General features: G+C 46.9%; 1 protein-coding gene across 1 annotated transcript; it reads right to left on the bottom strand.

Annotated features, from left to right (window-relative positions):
- Window positions 1-1,367: 1,367 nt before the first annotated feature.
- Window positions 1,368-13,315, bottom strand: CD40LG (CD40 ligand). The gene is made up of 5 exons (XM_032331339.1): window positions 12,716-13,315; window positions 10,750-10,881; window positions 7,101-7,155; window positions 5,215-5,277; window positions 1,368-2,477 (listed from the first exon to the last, which is right to left on the bottom strand). The coding sequence occupies exons 1-5, from the start codon at window positions 12,869-12,871 to the stop codon at window positions 2,101-2,103; spliced, it is 783 nt and encodes a 260-aa protein (XP_032187230.1). The 5' UTR covers window positions 12,872-13,315; the 3' UTR covers window positions 1,368-2,100.
- Between the last annotated feature and the right edge of the window lie 2,457 nt (window positions 13,316-15,772).

Below are 15,772 nucleotides of genomic sequence, written 5' to 3'. Positions count from 1 at the left end.
GGGAAAGTTCTGGACGGGAGCTACGGGAGAGGTGTCTTAGCGAGCAGTAGGAAGCATGAGCGCGGAAGCAATAGACTGGAAAAGGCAGTTTTTGTATCTGTAGCATTCATTGTGATAACGGACATCGTTAGCAACTTGGTTGCCAGAGGCAGAGATAATTGGGAGATGCAGTGTCCGAAGAAGGAGGAGGGCGAAGTACAAGGGCAATGTTTAAATCGGAGCGTGGGAGTATACGAAGGCTGTACAAGTTTTGTGCAGGCTCGACATGGATTCCCTTCTCAGGAACCCTAAAAGGGGTAATGCCTCTTGCCTACCCCCACCCCCGTGTCTCACCAGGGCGAGCTGGGCAAGTCCAGCTGTCCCCCCAAAGTGGGCACTCATCTACCGTGAGGGAGGGAAAGTCACAGCCCATGGATTGTCCCTTCTCTCTGGGCGGGACCACACCCTCTTCTCAGCCAGACCTGGGGTCCTGACCTTCCTAAGGGAGCCCCAATACCTATGGGAATCTCATGACCCATGTCTCCTGGCTGCCATGGCCGCTGTCCCACTTCCTTCAAGCATCCTGTGCAGAGGACAAGGCTGTAGAAGAATCTTCGCTCCGGAGGACAAGACAGCACTGAGGACAACATATCCATGGGTCCCTGAATCACCCTGTGTCACCTCTACTCGTACCAAAATCCTCCCACTGAAGATGGTATGCAGCCGAGTGAGTTCAACTAGCATGATTTCAGCCTTGTGTTAGAAATTCATGCTGGAACGTGCTCAAAGGAACTCAGCCCAGAAGGGACTGTGTGGTCCTCCCACAGCGGACCACTCCATTCCCCTTCCTTATTTCTACAGTGATATTTTTCTGCTTGAACCTGTGGGGTTTGCTTTAAGCAACGCACTCTACCGATAGGAGGAACAAATTACTCTGGGTTTCTTGGAGGGGACCAAGAATAGCTCTGTTGGCTTCCGTGGAAGAGCGCGGGAACCAGTTTGTCCCGGCTCCACTTCCTCTTGCCCGAGGCAGAACCACCTAGACAGCTCTGAAAAAGATAAGCAACTGCTTCTCACTGAAGCCCTCCCTCCCGCCTGGCTCAGCAGCGATGAATCAAGAACAAAAAGTCTCTTTTGCTCCCCTGCAGCCTTTCCAGAACACGCTGGAAAGAAGGACCCACGTTGATTTTCACCAAACAAACTTCACGTCATCCACCAAAGCCTATGGCAAACTGCCAGGGAGGGGACTGTCACCAAAATATTTTGTGGTCCAAGAAGTTTGAGAACCACGTTTGGAACCCATCACGAAGGTGAGATCCCTCTGAACGATTCCTCCCCCCTCCCCCGCCCCCACCTGGCCCAGGGCTTTCGGTGCTAGATGACAACAATAACGTTAAGGGCACTTTATTATTCAAAAAATAAATAACAAGATCATCCCAAGTTCACGCTGGAAACAATGGAGACTGCAGGTAGAGACGAGAGATTTCCTTTAAATACAGTCATTTCAGGAGGAGTGGGCAGCCTCGGAGCCTCCGCCTCTGCTCCCTCCTCCCGCCTACAGTGGTGGAGACGGGACAGGGTTGAAATAAGATAACGGATTAGCAACAGCCTGAGTGTCGGGGTGGCTGGTGGGGGCAGGGTTTTTCAGTTCTCTGCTGCACCAGACTTTCTAGAGCCTGCCCCCTCCATCGGGGCCACGGGGACCCGGGCTCAACCAGGACTGACCGCGAGCTGAGGCTCCCCCGTGGCCCTTCTGCATCTTCACTGGAAAACCAAATGCATTATCCGCTGAAAGACACTGCATGCAAAGAAACGAAATGAAACTTGACTCATGATCTGCCATTTACTCAGAATTCAGTCTGCGCGGAATGGTCTCGTCTTTTCACGGGACTCTCTGGGTGTCTGCATGCGTGGGGCCGCTGCTTCCAGAACAGAAACCTTAGGGAACGGGGCCTGCTGGGGCTTCACCGGCCCCGGCGTTCCCTCACCGCAGCCCTACCTGCCTGGGGGTGTATAATAAATAGCTCTCCACGAGGAGGATCCTAGGGTTATAAATAGGCAGTTCAACAGGGGGGTGGTCTTAACTGCTTTGCTGTTTGGCAGCCCGCGAGGGGCCACCGCTCAGAGTTTGAGTAAGCCAAAAGACGTGAAGCCCGTCCCGTGGCTCACTTGGCTTGGATCAGTCACGTTGACAAACACCGAAGCACCGGGGTGTAATTCAAATACGCCCCCCAAGTGGACGGACTGCTGCCCACAAGGCTTGGAGGAGCTGCGGGCGTTTGCAGCCCTGAGCAAGACCCGCTCCGATCCGCTCGGGGAATTCAGGCAGAGGCTGGCTACAAACGGAGCTTGACTTGAAGTGTCCCGATTGGAGCAGAAGGTGACTTGGGCGTAGATGTAATAGAGTCCTTGTCTTTTCACGGCCAGCTGTTTCCCGTTTTCGAGGGTTACCAGGTTGCTGCTTAGGGTGTAGTATCCTTTCGGGGCCCACTGCAGAACTGCAACAGACAGGGGGCGCGCATGGTAAGGCGAGGCGTGCATGGTTCCCACTCCACCAGAACAGAGTTCAATGTTCCATCCTGGCTTCCCATACACGCGGAAGCCGGGGCTGCCAGGGATGCTTACGGAGCCCTCCCGCCCTCAGTCTCTGACCGATCGGCGGGGGCTTCACAGTGGGATGGAGCTGAGTTCCCACCCAGACTTTAGTCACGCTCACGCCCAGACACTTAATCTCCCTGAGCTTTTATTTCCTCATCTGTAACACGGGGCTAGTATTACAGTGTCTCTCGGAGACTTGTTTTGAAGATTAAAGAGAGCAACCGGGCGCAGTGAGTTTCCTTCTTCCTTTTAAAGCATTTAAAGCCAATTTACCCTTGAACTTCAGATGCGCGTTTTAAAATTGCACGTCCTAAACTACACACACCTACAAGACTTTCGGACAGAATCCTTGCTAATATGAACACTGTTATCTCACCAGCCTTGGATTTTACAAAGTCAAAGACTTGCCCAGCTGTGTAGCTCAGCCTCAGCTGACAAAAGGAAAGACCCCATTTCTTCCTACCTGCTCATGCTGTCGCAAACCCGACCTGCCTCCCACAGCAAGGACTAAAATTAGGCAAGGAAGTATGAAAATGAACCTGTCATTTCACTGTGTGTTTTGATCTTCCATTGTAGTGGGCGCTACCAACTTGAAAGTACCTGTGTTCTTGTGGCTAAACTTGAGTACCCACCAACGGTCTGCCATTTTCTCGGTGGAGATGTTGAGTGGGTTCAAAGGTAGTGTGTGCACCCGATTTCAAATCTCAGCTCCCACAGCGAGCTAGACTGCTGGGTGTGGGGGTTGGGGAGAAGTGAAAGTATCGATCATTTGCTTCCTTGAGCCCTTTTCTAAAATTCCTACTTGGCCATCGGGCACGGTGTGAGAGTCAAGCTGTTGAGACTCATCCTTTAGCAACAGGAAAGGCATCCTGAAACCTCTAACATTTCTTGGCCCTCCGGACCACTCCAGAAATGACACTTCCTTATGATGATTTCACTTGCAGACCATTTGAGAAGCCAAGGGGAGGTTCTCTGTCTTTTAGTCCACTAGGGTTATCTTCGTAAGTCCTTACCTAATCTTTGTCCTTGCTGTGGGATGCAGGTCAAGCTTGTGGCAGCGTGACCAGCCAGGAGTGGGGCATTTGCGACTGGGTCGGGGGATGGGGCGGTGAGGAATCTTTTAGTCTTCACACCTTATCCCCTTCAGACCTCCTGTGAGGCAGACCGAAATATGCTGGGATCATATCGATCTTGGGCACTTTGGCAGAATCTGAGCGCCATGAAATCTACCCAAGGGCAAGGGTTTCCTTGCTGGTGGCTAAACCCTGGCAGAAAGCTACTCTTCTAAGTGGTGTCTCTGTTGCTGTCATGCAATCTGCGTATGCAAGTGTCATGCGGACTGCCACCCTGGCCACACCACCCCAGCTGGAACGTTCTCCCATAACTGTATTTTCTGAGAACGGCTACCTGGCAGGATTATTAAATATGGTATTAACGAAGGGCTTTCTGTGACTCTTCTGACATCCAAACTACCATAAAGGAAGCTAAGTAATAGTACCTTACATTTGTCTGACCCGTGATAACATAACCTTCTTCCACATTAGCTGACTGGACGCTGAGAGCCACCCTCGGAAGTAAGTCAAGCGTGACACGGCAGCAAAGGGACTTGCCCACGGTCACCTAGCAAGTGGTAATTCATGGTTCCAGAATCTCAGTTCAAAGACTTCCTATCCAGTGCTCTCCCTTCCGTATCACCATCCGTGACAACCACGTATGTGTTACGCCCCGTGAGAAGCCCAAGCTGCCTCGGAGATGAGGGGGTATGTCTCTCCTCTTCTCTCTGTCTCTGTCTCTGTCTATCTCTCTCGTTGTGTGTGTGTTTCACTCTCTTACACACACACACACACACACACACACACACACACACACACAGTTTAGAACTCCTTTCTGGAGCACTGTGCTAAGTTTTTCCAAGACTGCTCTGATGCCCTCAGACTGCATTTATCTAACAAGGGGGGTTTTGTGCTTGCGGGCGTGTTTCCATCCATTTATCAGATGCGACATATTCTCGGGCACCAACTCTCTCAAGGTACAGGTTTGGGAAAAAAGATCTAAGAGCTAGAATGATGGCAGAACGTATATGGAAATAAACTCGTTCAGAGTTGAAAAGATAACAGTATGTTGTCTGTTGTTACTTCATTGGAAAATCTAACGTCCTGGAGCCTATTGATCTTTGCAGAATGATTTTACCTTTAATTTCCCTGAGGTTGGCCCCCACGAGGCTGGGGTTAATCATACAGGGATTGACAGATGGCAGGAAGTACCCCCTGAGGCCCATTTACACACAGCAAAGAGGGGTTAGCATGAGGAATGCTCCCAGCCAGGAGGTCACTACCTGCCATCTCTTCTGTGTTCTCAGAATAATGGTCCCTCCACCCAGCAATTCATCATTTAGAATCGGCCATTGGGCAAGAACGTAATGAGAACATCGGGATTGCTTCCCATCTCCTTTTGTCCCTTCAAGTCCCATCTGTGCCTCTGAGCTCGCTTTGAAGACAAAGCTCAGCCTATGAGAGGTGTAGGGGTGGGTTGGTAAATTGGGCCCCAGAGGAAGAGAGGAGCCTGATCATTAGGCCGCCCTGCTTCTGCATCTCAGCTTTCCTGCCGGGGTGACCAGCTCAGATGCTTTCGACTTACCAGACGCTGTGTTACTACTGGCCTCACTTATGACATGGGCTGCAATTTGAGGATCCTGATCACCTGGAATGAAACCAAAAGCCAACTGTCAGGCCAAAGCAACACAACACTGCCCACAGAACGATCTGGTCTAGTTCTACAGCTCTGTCACAGAGACCCGGCTTAAGTAGGTTACACAACAGGAAAAGCGCAACGGTTCGAAATCCCTGTCCCCGGGGAAAGCTGGTTTCTAGAATCTGAACAACCGAATTGGCTATTTGCACTGACCCCATTCTTCTAATGGGCGTTCAGTACCCAACTCCACTTTACCTAGATTGACACAGGCTAACACTCTGGGTCTTCGTGAAACACACTTTGAATCTTGCCATCAGAAACAGCTCCCATCCATTGGGAGTCCCACTGAGCCCCAAGGTGATGTCAGCACATTTCCCTATATGATGCCAACAGCATCTGATGTGGTCAAGCAACTGGCCAAACTACTGTGCCTAGCTTGGGTTGTTTCTCATGTAAAAGCCTTGCTCTTTAATTAGATGTGCTGATACTCTGTGTTCAGAGACTGTGTGGAAGGTCCCCCCCACCCCAGGAATGAGCTTGCTGTCAGACACTTGGCAGGTGCCCTATAAATATTGAATCAAATCGCATGACCTAGATAACCAGTTGTGTTGAGTTGATCCTTTTCCTGAAGATGGCTAGGCAACACCCACGTGCACCCATTTCCTCATATTTCACTGTAAAAGTCACAGACAACATGGCACCATTCAGCATATCTTACAATCTGAAGACGAAAACGTCCTGGAGATAGGATGACCTTTGTATCCAGAGCAACAGTTAAAGCGAGCTCTGAGTATGCTCCTGGCCTCCAAAAATGATATCTGTATCTCTGTATGTATATATTTCTTTGTGTGTATTAGTTTGCACAAGCCATACATCATTTTCATGGACATTGTGAATAACACTCATCTGCTACTCCAGGCATTGTTATTGTGTTTGGGGTGCTGAATTCTAAGAGGACTAGGGAGACGAAAAGCCCCAGAAAGCGTCATGGGATGCACAGTGGAAGACACTGGGGAGGTTTAGCCTGGAGAAGAAAAGGCTCAGCGGCCATGATAGCTGTTTTCAACATCTGGACAGCTGCTATCTAGAAGAATTCTACTTTACTTAGTATGGCCCCGAAGAGCAGGACTGGGTCCAGTGAGTGGAGATTTTAGGAATAAACTTCAACTCCAGAGGAGGGAAGACTTCTCTCTGAGTAGTCTAGTAATCTTACTATAATTACTAGAATCGTTCAAAGTTGGACCAGGATGACTAATGGGCTAGGAGGTGCCCAGGCATGTTGGATTGGAAACCGGATGGTTGTGAAGATTTGTGCTCTGTGGGTGGCACTGCGTTTGAGAACCTTGCCTTCCAGTCAAGATCCCTTCCAACCCTGAGATGTTTGACATGTTCTGACATCAAGAACAGGGCAAAGAATGGAACATTGTCACATAGAACCATTCCTTGATCTCAGATCCTCCGCTGGCATGGTTCTCTGCCAAAAACTATTATCATTGAGCAATGAATGCCAGCGATGACTTTCTTGTCATCTTATCCTCTGTGGGGGGCACCAGGCCATATGGTGCTTTGAAGAAGATATTGAAAAGAGTGACATTTCTTCATACTTGGTACTGTCAGCCTCAAAGGAACACAGCCTTCCCCATACATGGGTCCATACTAAGCCTTTCCAAATCACAGGTGCTAGAGAAGGTGTCAATATGGCCATTGTAGTCCTGTTTTATTTCCTGGACTCCAAGTTCCCTAATTCTAACAACGGGGTTGTTCAGCATGATCAGCCCAAAGCTTCCTTTTAGGTGTTAAGTGCTCACAAAAATGGATAAATAGCAACCTACCTTTTTGCATCGCAACGCTTTTTTCTTGCTTCGCTTCTTTGTTCAGCATTATGTCCTAAAATGAGAATCAGTGCTAAAGGTCATTTTGACAGGAAACCTGGTGTGGGGTTTTGGAGGTATCATTCATTTGGCATCTGTCATGACTCTAGTGCCTGTTCCTGGTGAGGATTATCATATGGACTTAGATCCTGTCATTAATTCCATCATAGCGATTGGGAACCCATGGCACTGACAGATGAGCTGACAGCCCAGAAAGCCCAAGGGGTGAGCCTGGAGGCAAGATCAGGGCCCTATTATCTGCACTGCAGGGCTCTCCCCAGAGTGGAGGCTGTGATGCTGACCCTTCCTATGACCCCAGCCTCCCTGCCTTTGATGGGTATTGACAGATAATGCTGAATGGGGAGATGTTTCTACCTTGGGAACCGGTATATGGAATATTATTAAACATAAAGCAGGGGATGTATCTATTAGAATAAAATTGGTCTGAAATCTCTTAGGAAAGGGTAATAGTACGTTTGATCTTGGGAAGAAATTCCAGACTACAAACAGACCTTCAGGCATTTTTTATTGTCTTGTCCCTGTCCACGGGATGAGGGAGATTCTCTTGCAGTTGGCTGCCTTGTGTGGCCTGTATATATTTAGAATAATCAGCATATAGGAAACCCAGGTAGTCTCCCGATGATGCTGGTGTTCAAAGGCAAATGCAACACTTCCTAAGTGGTTTCTTTACACTTAGCAACCAGGGAAGTTCACAGGCACGGCCATCGGCACAAGCAGGAAGGGAGTCAGGGATTCGGCTGCCATTTTTTAGATCACGCAAGGTCACGCAAGGAGTCTGAGGCTGAAGCCAAGAGCAGGAACTCTGAGATCACGTTCAGAGGTCGACCTAGCTCACGCCATCACTTTGGACTCTAAATACAAGGGCCAAGCACAGTAGTATTTTCCCCTCTGATAATCAAAGTCTTACCCGCTTTCCCATTCCTGGACTCCAAGTTTTCTACAACGCCCTCCCTTTCCGTCCTTCCCCAGGTGGAATTGGTGTCAGGACTGTTGAGCGCCCCGGGGGAGGCTCAGCTTGGTTGCCAAATGTGAGGGTGTAAGTCTCGGAGCCCCACCAGGGAGCCTCGAAATGCCACAGGGGCCACAGGCCTTCAAGTTTCCACTTGAGCTGAGAAAGTGCGGCGACAGGAAGATGTTTGTGAGACGCCCAGTAAACAAATGAGTATTTAGTGTCTCCTCAAAAATGGAGTGTGATGATCGAGGTTGAGATACTTTTCGGCTACGTGGTTGTGCTGGTGTCAGGGTTTGGCCAAAATGAAAACATGAAGTCAGCAAAGTTTGTCTTTTATGTGCCCAGCCCTGTCTTCCTGCAAACTTGCCCTCAGCCACACTTCCCCAGAGCCCCTTTTGCCCTCCCTTCCTCACTCCCCACCTCGACTGAAAGATTTTCAAAGTTGACGTTCAGAAAATCTCAGATTAGTGATTTCTTTCTTACTGGGGAGTCTACGTGGGCAGGTATGGATGGGTTGGCCTCTACCTTCAAAAGGAAATGCGTAGACCCCCATCAAAGACATCTCAGTCCTTGAGGGGGCAGACAAGCCTGAAACTGACTAGTCTAGTGGGATGGCGTCACTAGAGCTGTGCAAACAGACCTTGATGACCACTTGATAGGGACCGTGGAGAGAAGACTGAGGCCCTGGGTTGATCATTGGATCTGGTGACTTCTAAGACCCCTTCAAGACCTACGATATGGAACCCCCAAATTCAAACCTTTTGGTTGTTCTGGCCCAGTCAGACAGTGAAGCCCAGAAAGAAAGCCTGCTAACACTCGCTGAGAATACTAAAATCCACTTTGGGGTTATTCTACAGGTGACCAGTTGGATTTTTTAAAAAAGCCCAAAATATGGTTTAGAATGAGAAATTTGGGAGAACGGATATTGGAAAGGGGGTCAGTCAGTCTTCACGGGAGGACTCTGCGACACGTGGCACTCATTAGGATCCCGCCCTGGGGAGCAGTAGAGGTGAGGGGCTTCCTCTGCCTTACGTCAGGAGCCCTGGTTGACATGTCTAAGAAGGTATGCCTTTCTAGAATATGAAACTTGGGAGCTGTCACTTTGCTCATTCAAGCATAAAGCAGAGAGGCAAGCCCAAGGAGCCCTTGCTCCTATCCTGGGTAGCTGATTTGGGAAGTTTTATATGTCTGACCTGAAATAGAACCATTGGAAACTGGCCATTGAACGATAAGACTGTCAGTAAGACAGAGTTCTCTCATTTATAGATGAGAAAACGGGCCCGGAGAGGGGAAGCCATTTGCCCGAGGTCGCAAGGCCGAGCACATTAAATATCTAATAAATATTTGAATTATTAACTGCTATTCTGAAAGTAGCTTTCTTCATATTTAAATTTGTAACCCCTCCAAGTACCCTATGGTACTGGCCAGAGTCCTCGGACAACCAGAGAAGCTCAACTCATTTCCAATGAGTTGGCCAATGAAGAGGAGTCTTCATCTAAAACCTAGATTAGTGTAAAGAATGTGAAAGCCAACAGCAGATTTGGGCTGCCTTCTGATTCCCGTTAGGGGACCCAGGAAGAGGTTATTAGCGTCTTTACCGTTGGAGGACAAGAATAAACTCAGAAATAAGATCTTAAGTCCTTTACTTCTGGGTTAAATGATAGATTATTTATATGGGAGAAATAACTGCTGTTGGTTTATCCAGATTACCCCCTACACCCCATAGCTTGGCACAGAGCTGCCTTCAATGTGGAGAGCTGCCTCTTACTGATGACCCCAAAGTGAGCTGAGGGCCCGGGGGATTCTACTCAGTGTTCTGAGAGGGGGAAACAAGCAGAAAGGCTGTTTGATATTCTGCTTCAGGAGAAAGAACATTCTAGACTCCTTGTACATGATGATGGAATTCATGTCGTAAGTGCATCCTCAGTTAATCCTCTAAGGCTTGTTTGCTGTACCTATTACCGGCCCTGGTGACTACAGGGACTCCTTGCTGGGGCCTCTGCCTCAGGGCTTGGCCAGCAGTCCTACAGTGGACTGACTTCATGAGCAAGTGGTGTTCCGTGGGGTCTGGTTTGAGCAGCACAGAGAAAGTCCATCCCCCTTTCCCCATAGCTCTCCTCACAAGAAAAGGGAAAGATCTCACTTTCATGGCACTTGAAATTCTGTCATGAGAGAAGTGTTTGTTCCCCAGCCTTCAGGAATCCTTACTGCCCTCAGTAAAGGCAGGTCTTGACCCTGGGGCCATCCGGTGATCCTCGCTCCCCTGGGAAATGGGGACCGACCATGGGTCCGTAGGGACAAGGCAGCAAGGTTTGGATGGAAAGGTAAGAAAATACCAAGAGCCAAACTCGGTGTGCTTCATAAATGTTCACAGGGTAGTATCCCCAAGAGAGACTCCTTTTGTTCCTCTCGAGAACATTCTTATGAATGTGCACACTTCCAGTTTTCCTTTCCCTTTCAGGTAGGATTTTGGCTTCATTTTTCCTTTTTTTAAATTGGATACATATACCCATGTGTGTATGTACGCACATATGTACGTATGTCTACAAAATGTCTATGTTGTCAGCGTTTATTTCCCGACCAGCAAAAGCAATAAACAGTTTCAACAGCCCTTTAATCAACAGCTGAGCTCCTTACCTTGAGAAAGGCTTCAAACCGGCTTTTAATTTCCTCACAGTTCAGTAAGGACAAGGACCCCTCTCCTTTGTTGCATTTCTGTAACGTTTTCATGAATACAAAATCTTCGTAAAGATTCCTTTCATCTTCTATCTATTTGTGAAATAACAGGGAACGTGAGAAACATAACTCTGGAGAAGGTGGCTGATAATGTCTCCCTCCACAATCACTTCCATGGCATCAATAACAGAAGGAGGATTTTGCAGATATAAATGGGGAATAAAAGTTATTATACTGGATTATTGTTATTTGGTATCAGCCATTAAAAAAATCAACAAAAGCCAGCAATTAAAATGTCCTACTACCCAAAACTCTAGGTAGAAATCACAGCTATTCTAACAAAATTTTATTACGAAATGTACATTTCGTCTATGTATTATAGCGGCAGTGTTCGAGAATGATTGTACTCCTCATTGCTCTGTAAGGATCGGTCATTGTGGACCCAGTGTATAAACTCGTTTTCCACTGAGCTCATTTGCCTAGTTCACTTTAGCTGGTGCTGCAGTGTTTTATAAAAAGCAGTTAATTTGCAGTGTGTGTCAATTAAGTTGAGTTCTAATTACATCTCTCTCTTTTTAGCTTTAGTATTTGTGGAAAACATTTGCATTTTTAAGGAAACCATCTTTCATTCCCAAAGTTAACGAGTTAAATGTATGGAATTCACTTGTGTAATAAACTGATTTGGGGCCATTTTCTTGTTTTAAAATGAAATTTTTAGATTCAAAACAAAAGCTACTTAGCCAGCGGCTTCCACTGTCCCTAAGAACACACCTCAAGGCTTTGGGAGACGTGGTCGCTGCTTCTCCCCATAGAGGCTTGGGTCCAGGCATTTGATTGACAGAGCCTACCAGGCCAAACACAAGCCAACAACCAGACCCCGAATCCTGCTCTTTATTCAACTACAAATCTGAGTAGCCCAGTGCATTGCTCAACCTTCACTGCCCCTCCTTATCCTGATGAAAATAATGGTGCTAATTCTAGCATGGGATCCCAACAGACGGCATCGAAACATCCCTGGGAAAATGCAGTCTCCAGATGCTGTGCATCGACAACCCCTTTACCCAGATGTATAGCAACAGCCAGATAATTCGTCAAATCTCTCCTTTTCATGTATGAATGATGTTCTTTTGGTACAGCCAATAATGCCGCTCAGTGGAAGTGGGTAAACACACTGAAATGGGATGAATCCCAACAGTTATTTTCTCCTGACAACACCCAGCTACCTCCTAAGTTACTCTACTGTTTTGTTCCTGTATAAGTCCAGCCACTTAAGCGTGTAAAACATCTCAGAGGGAAATGGAGCAGCTTGCAACAGTCAGTGTTTGAAGAGGTATAGAGACAATGCGACTTGTACTCTAAGACTGTAAATTCCAGACTTATCCGTGTCTGTGCTAATCTGAAACACTAGGAAGTTTCAGATCAAATTCCTACTCTCCTTCTTTAGTTAACAATTTAAAGAAAAAAAAAAGGTGTCTCCATCAGAAAAACAAGTTTACTTTTTAAGCAAGACTTTAGCAAATAATTATAGCTAATGCCCACCTAGTGCTCCCTCTCCACTGGTTCTGGTCTAAGCTGGCTACAAGGCTAAATTCATTTAATCTACGAGGTGGGTACTATTATCTTCCCCGTTTCTAAGATGTGGAAACTGAGGCACGCAAAGATAAAATAACTTGCCCAGGATTGCAGAGCTAAGAGGGGGCAGAGTCAAGATTTGAACCCACCCAGTCTGATTCCAGAACCCAAGCTCTCAACCAGAGACAAGAAGAGAAGACCTTACGAACTAGATGACAAACATAATGCCGCGAGACCATTTCAGCTATATGGGTTCCCACCACGGTCCATCATCTGGGCAGACTTAAAACCATTCAACCCACAAATCAATAAGGACCCCCCGCTTGAGTTAACCAGGGCACCTGGTTCAGCTTACCTTGTCCAGTCTTCTGTGAAGATACACAGCAAAAAGTGCTGACCCAATCATCTGGGTGATGAGAAAACCAGTAAGTAAATACATAAAAATTTTCATACTGACGGGTGGTCCGGTGGCCACAGATCGGGGAGCAGTTTGGCTATATGTTTCGATCATGCTGTGTTAGAGTTGAAATGATATCTTCAGACCGAGAAGGTGGCAGGGGCAGCATGAGAACACTGTCAAAGTGGCCACCTTACTCAGGATTAGTTAAGAGCGCACAATCGTTACAGCCCACACTTCCTGGAAAATGTGCTTCGTAGTCTTCTCTCCCAGCTAAAAAGTTACGTAAAGGTTTTTTTTTTTTTTTTTAATTATACCCATATCATTCACTTCCAGGCTTTCCCTTTTGTTAGTAAAGAAGAAACAAGTCTCTTCTTCCATACATTCATTCTTGCCTTGAAATGTCATAGACTTCTTAACAGACAATGGCAGTATTTTCCTATCGCTAACTTTCTGGGTTCACCAGTTTCAAGGAAAGTGACAAATGTGTCCACCAGCAACAGACTTATTTCAATTTCAGTCTTACTAATACAAACTGGGAACCTGGCACACGGGGAAAGAAACAAATGTCAACAAAAGTTTGGATTGATTTTATGACTGGTATACCCCTGGCTTATTGCTTCTCGAGACTTCTTTCATCTTCAAACCCAATGAAATCCCAGCAGCTTTTCAAGTCTACGTGGCACAAAGCAAAAAGGAGTGCTGACAGTTATTTTTTTTAATTTTAGCTGGACTGGTAATTCAAGAAAAAATAAATTCCTCAAGGGCCAGGAGGAGTAGGGTCTTGAAGGAAATGGTTCCCAAACTCCGGGATCAAGGTTAAAGTTGGAATCTTCGATTGATTTGGCCAAATTGCTTGTCTATACTGTTCCCATCTGTCAGATAATTGCTGATGCTGATGAATGGCTTGGAATAGAGAAAACGGGCTCCAGTTAAGAGAGCTCAATTCTAGTCCTTCCTCTACTAACAAATGGCTATGGACCTCCAGCAAATCACTTTACCTCTCCAGGGCTCTGTTTCCCCAAATCCAAAGGGGGTAGTAGCACCTGCCTTGCCTATCCCACAGGCTTAGGCCAAGATCAAATAAAAATGTGCATGGAAGATCTTTGACACGTGTTAAGCAATAGACCAACAACTTATCCTGAATTGGGGGGGGGGGATCTGTTTAGCCAAAGATAATGAGTTTTCTAAATAATGGCCACCTCCTGACATACTCGTAAAAAAACAAAAAAACAACAGCAACATCAAAAACACTCCAAGTTTTGGCAATGAACTGAATCATTGAGGCATGTAGGATTATGCATTTCTCAATGGCTTTTGTGTCCTCTTATCAGATCGCCTTTGAAACAAAAGCAGCCATGGAAATCCCTACCCCACCGTCCAACCTGGTCTAGAAACCATGATAAGATCACTTTGGTGATTCCTATAAAATTGTTTTGAGAGACAAATAGGAAATGTAACAAAATGCTCTGGTAGGCACACTCTCGGTATTGTCAGCACCTGCTATCTTCCCTCCCACGCGCCTGCATCCTGTCCTGGGCCCAGAGCTGGGGAGCTTTTCACTACATCTGCCAAGTAGGTGGCTTCAACGCACGTGATAAACTTTCATCAGTCAGGTCAGAAGCTTCAGTTCTTAGACAAGTAACCTGAGTACCACTGAAGGAAAATGATCACGAGAGCTAAAATGGGCTGGAGGACTTCCCTAAAGCCTGTTTCATACAATTACAGAGGACGCTGAAGGGACCACCACAGAGAGGCAGACAATGTCAGTACTTGTTCACGTGACCACCTTCCAGAAAGATTTCTCGTCCATTCTCCCTGCCTCCCAGCCTCCTGCAGGCTAACTTCCGCCCCCCCCATTCCCCAAAATGGTTTCCACCATGATTAGCTCAATAGATTGGGCTGAATACTTTTTAGGGTTTATTTCTAGTGACCTTTCTATTTGTCTGTTACCCTATGATTCTGTTGTCCCCCTTCTGAAAGCTTTCTCCCCTCGCCTCTTAGAATACTTCTTTGTGTGATTCCTCTTTTCCTTTGTTCCCCTTAAAACTTTGGTATTCCTGGGGCACCCGGGTGGTGGATTAAGCCTCTGCCTTCGGCTCAGGTCATGATCTCAGGGACTCTGGATCGAGCCCTGCATCAGGCTGTCTGCTCAGTAGGGAGCCTGCTTCTCCCTCTCCCTCTGCCTGCCTCTCTGCCTACTTGTGATCTCTCTCTCGCCGTCAAATAAATAAATAAATCTTTAAAAAAAACCAACAAACTTTGGTGTTCCTTCTCCTCATCCTCACTTCCCCTCTCCCAGCCCTTCTCCGCTCCTCATTCTACATGTTTTCCTCAGGAGAGTCCCATCGCTCTCATGCTTTTCACTATCACCTTTGTTGTGATAAATCCCAGATCTGTAACTGCAACATTGAACTTCAGATTTGTAAGTACAGCCGCCTCTGAACATCTCCACTTGGATAGCCCAAAGCCGCCTCACATTTGCTTGCCCTACACTTAATTCAGCTTCCATCCCAGACCTGTTGTCCCTCAAGCTTCTTCCTATCTTGGAGTACGATGCTCCTATACCTAACTAATCATCCTGGAAGCCGTCCATGACTCCTCCCTCTCTCTTGCCCAGATTCCTCCCCAATCCCAATGGCTTCTTCTTCCCCAAAGCTTCTTGACGCCACCACTTTTTTCGTGCCGACATCAAAGTCCGGGCCCACATCCCCTCTCTGCTAGATTGCTGACTTGTATTCTCCTAATTTCTCTCTTTAATTCCCTTCCTGCCCTACCCCATCTAACCTTCATACCACCAGAAGAATGTTAACTCTTATAATTAAGAATTATTATAACATATAATTCTTATGGTAAATCTTATAAGTGACCTTATCTAATCTGCCTTGATCCCCTAAGACTCTGCCCCAGATGCAGGGAAACAGAACAACAGAGTGCCCTGGCATGTTCAACAGGAATGGGATTAGCTCCAGAATAGTCAGCTTGAACTTCAGTCTTTGAAACCTTATCTTTCTT

The sequence above is a fragment of the Mustela erminea genome, chromosome X, assembly GCF_009829155.1.
Source record: "Mustela erminea isolate mMusErm1 chromosome X, mMusErm1.Pri, whole genome shotgun sequence".
NCBI classification, from domain to species: domain Eukaryota; kingdom Metazoa; phylum Chordata; class Mammalia; order Carnivora; family Mustelidae; genus Mustela; species Mustela erminea.
This window is presented reverse-complemented; position numbering and strand designations above follow the sequence as displayed.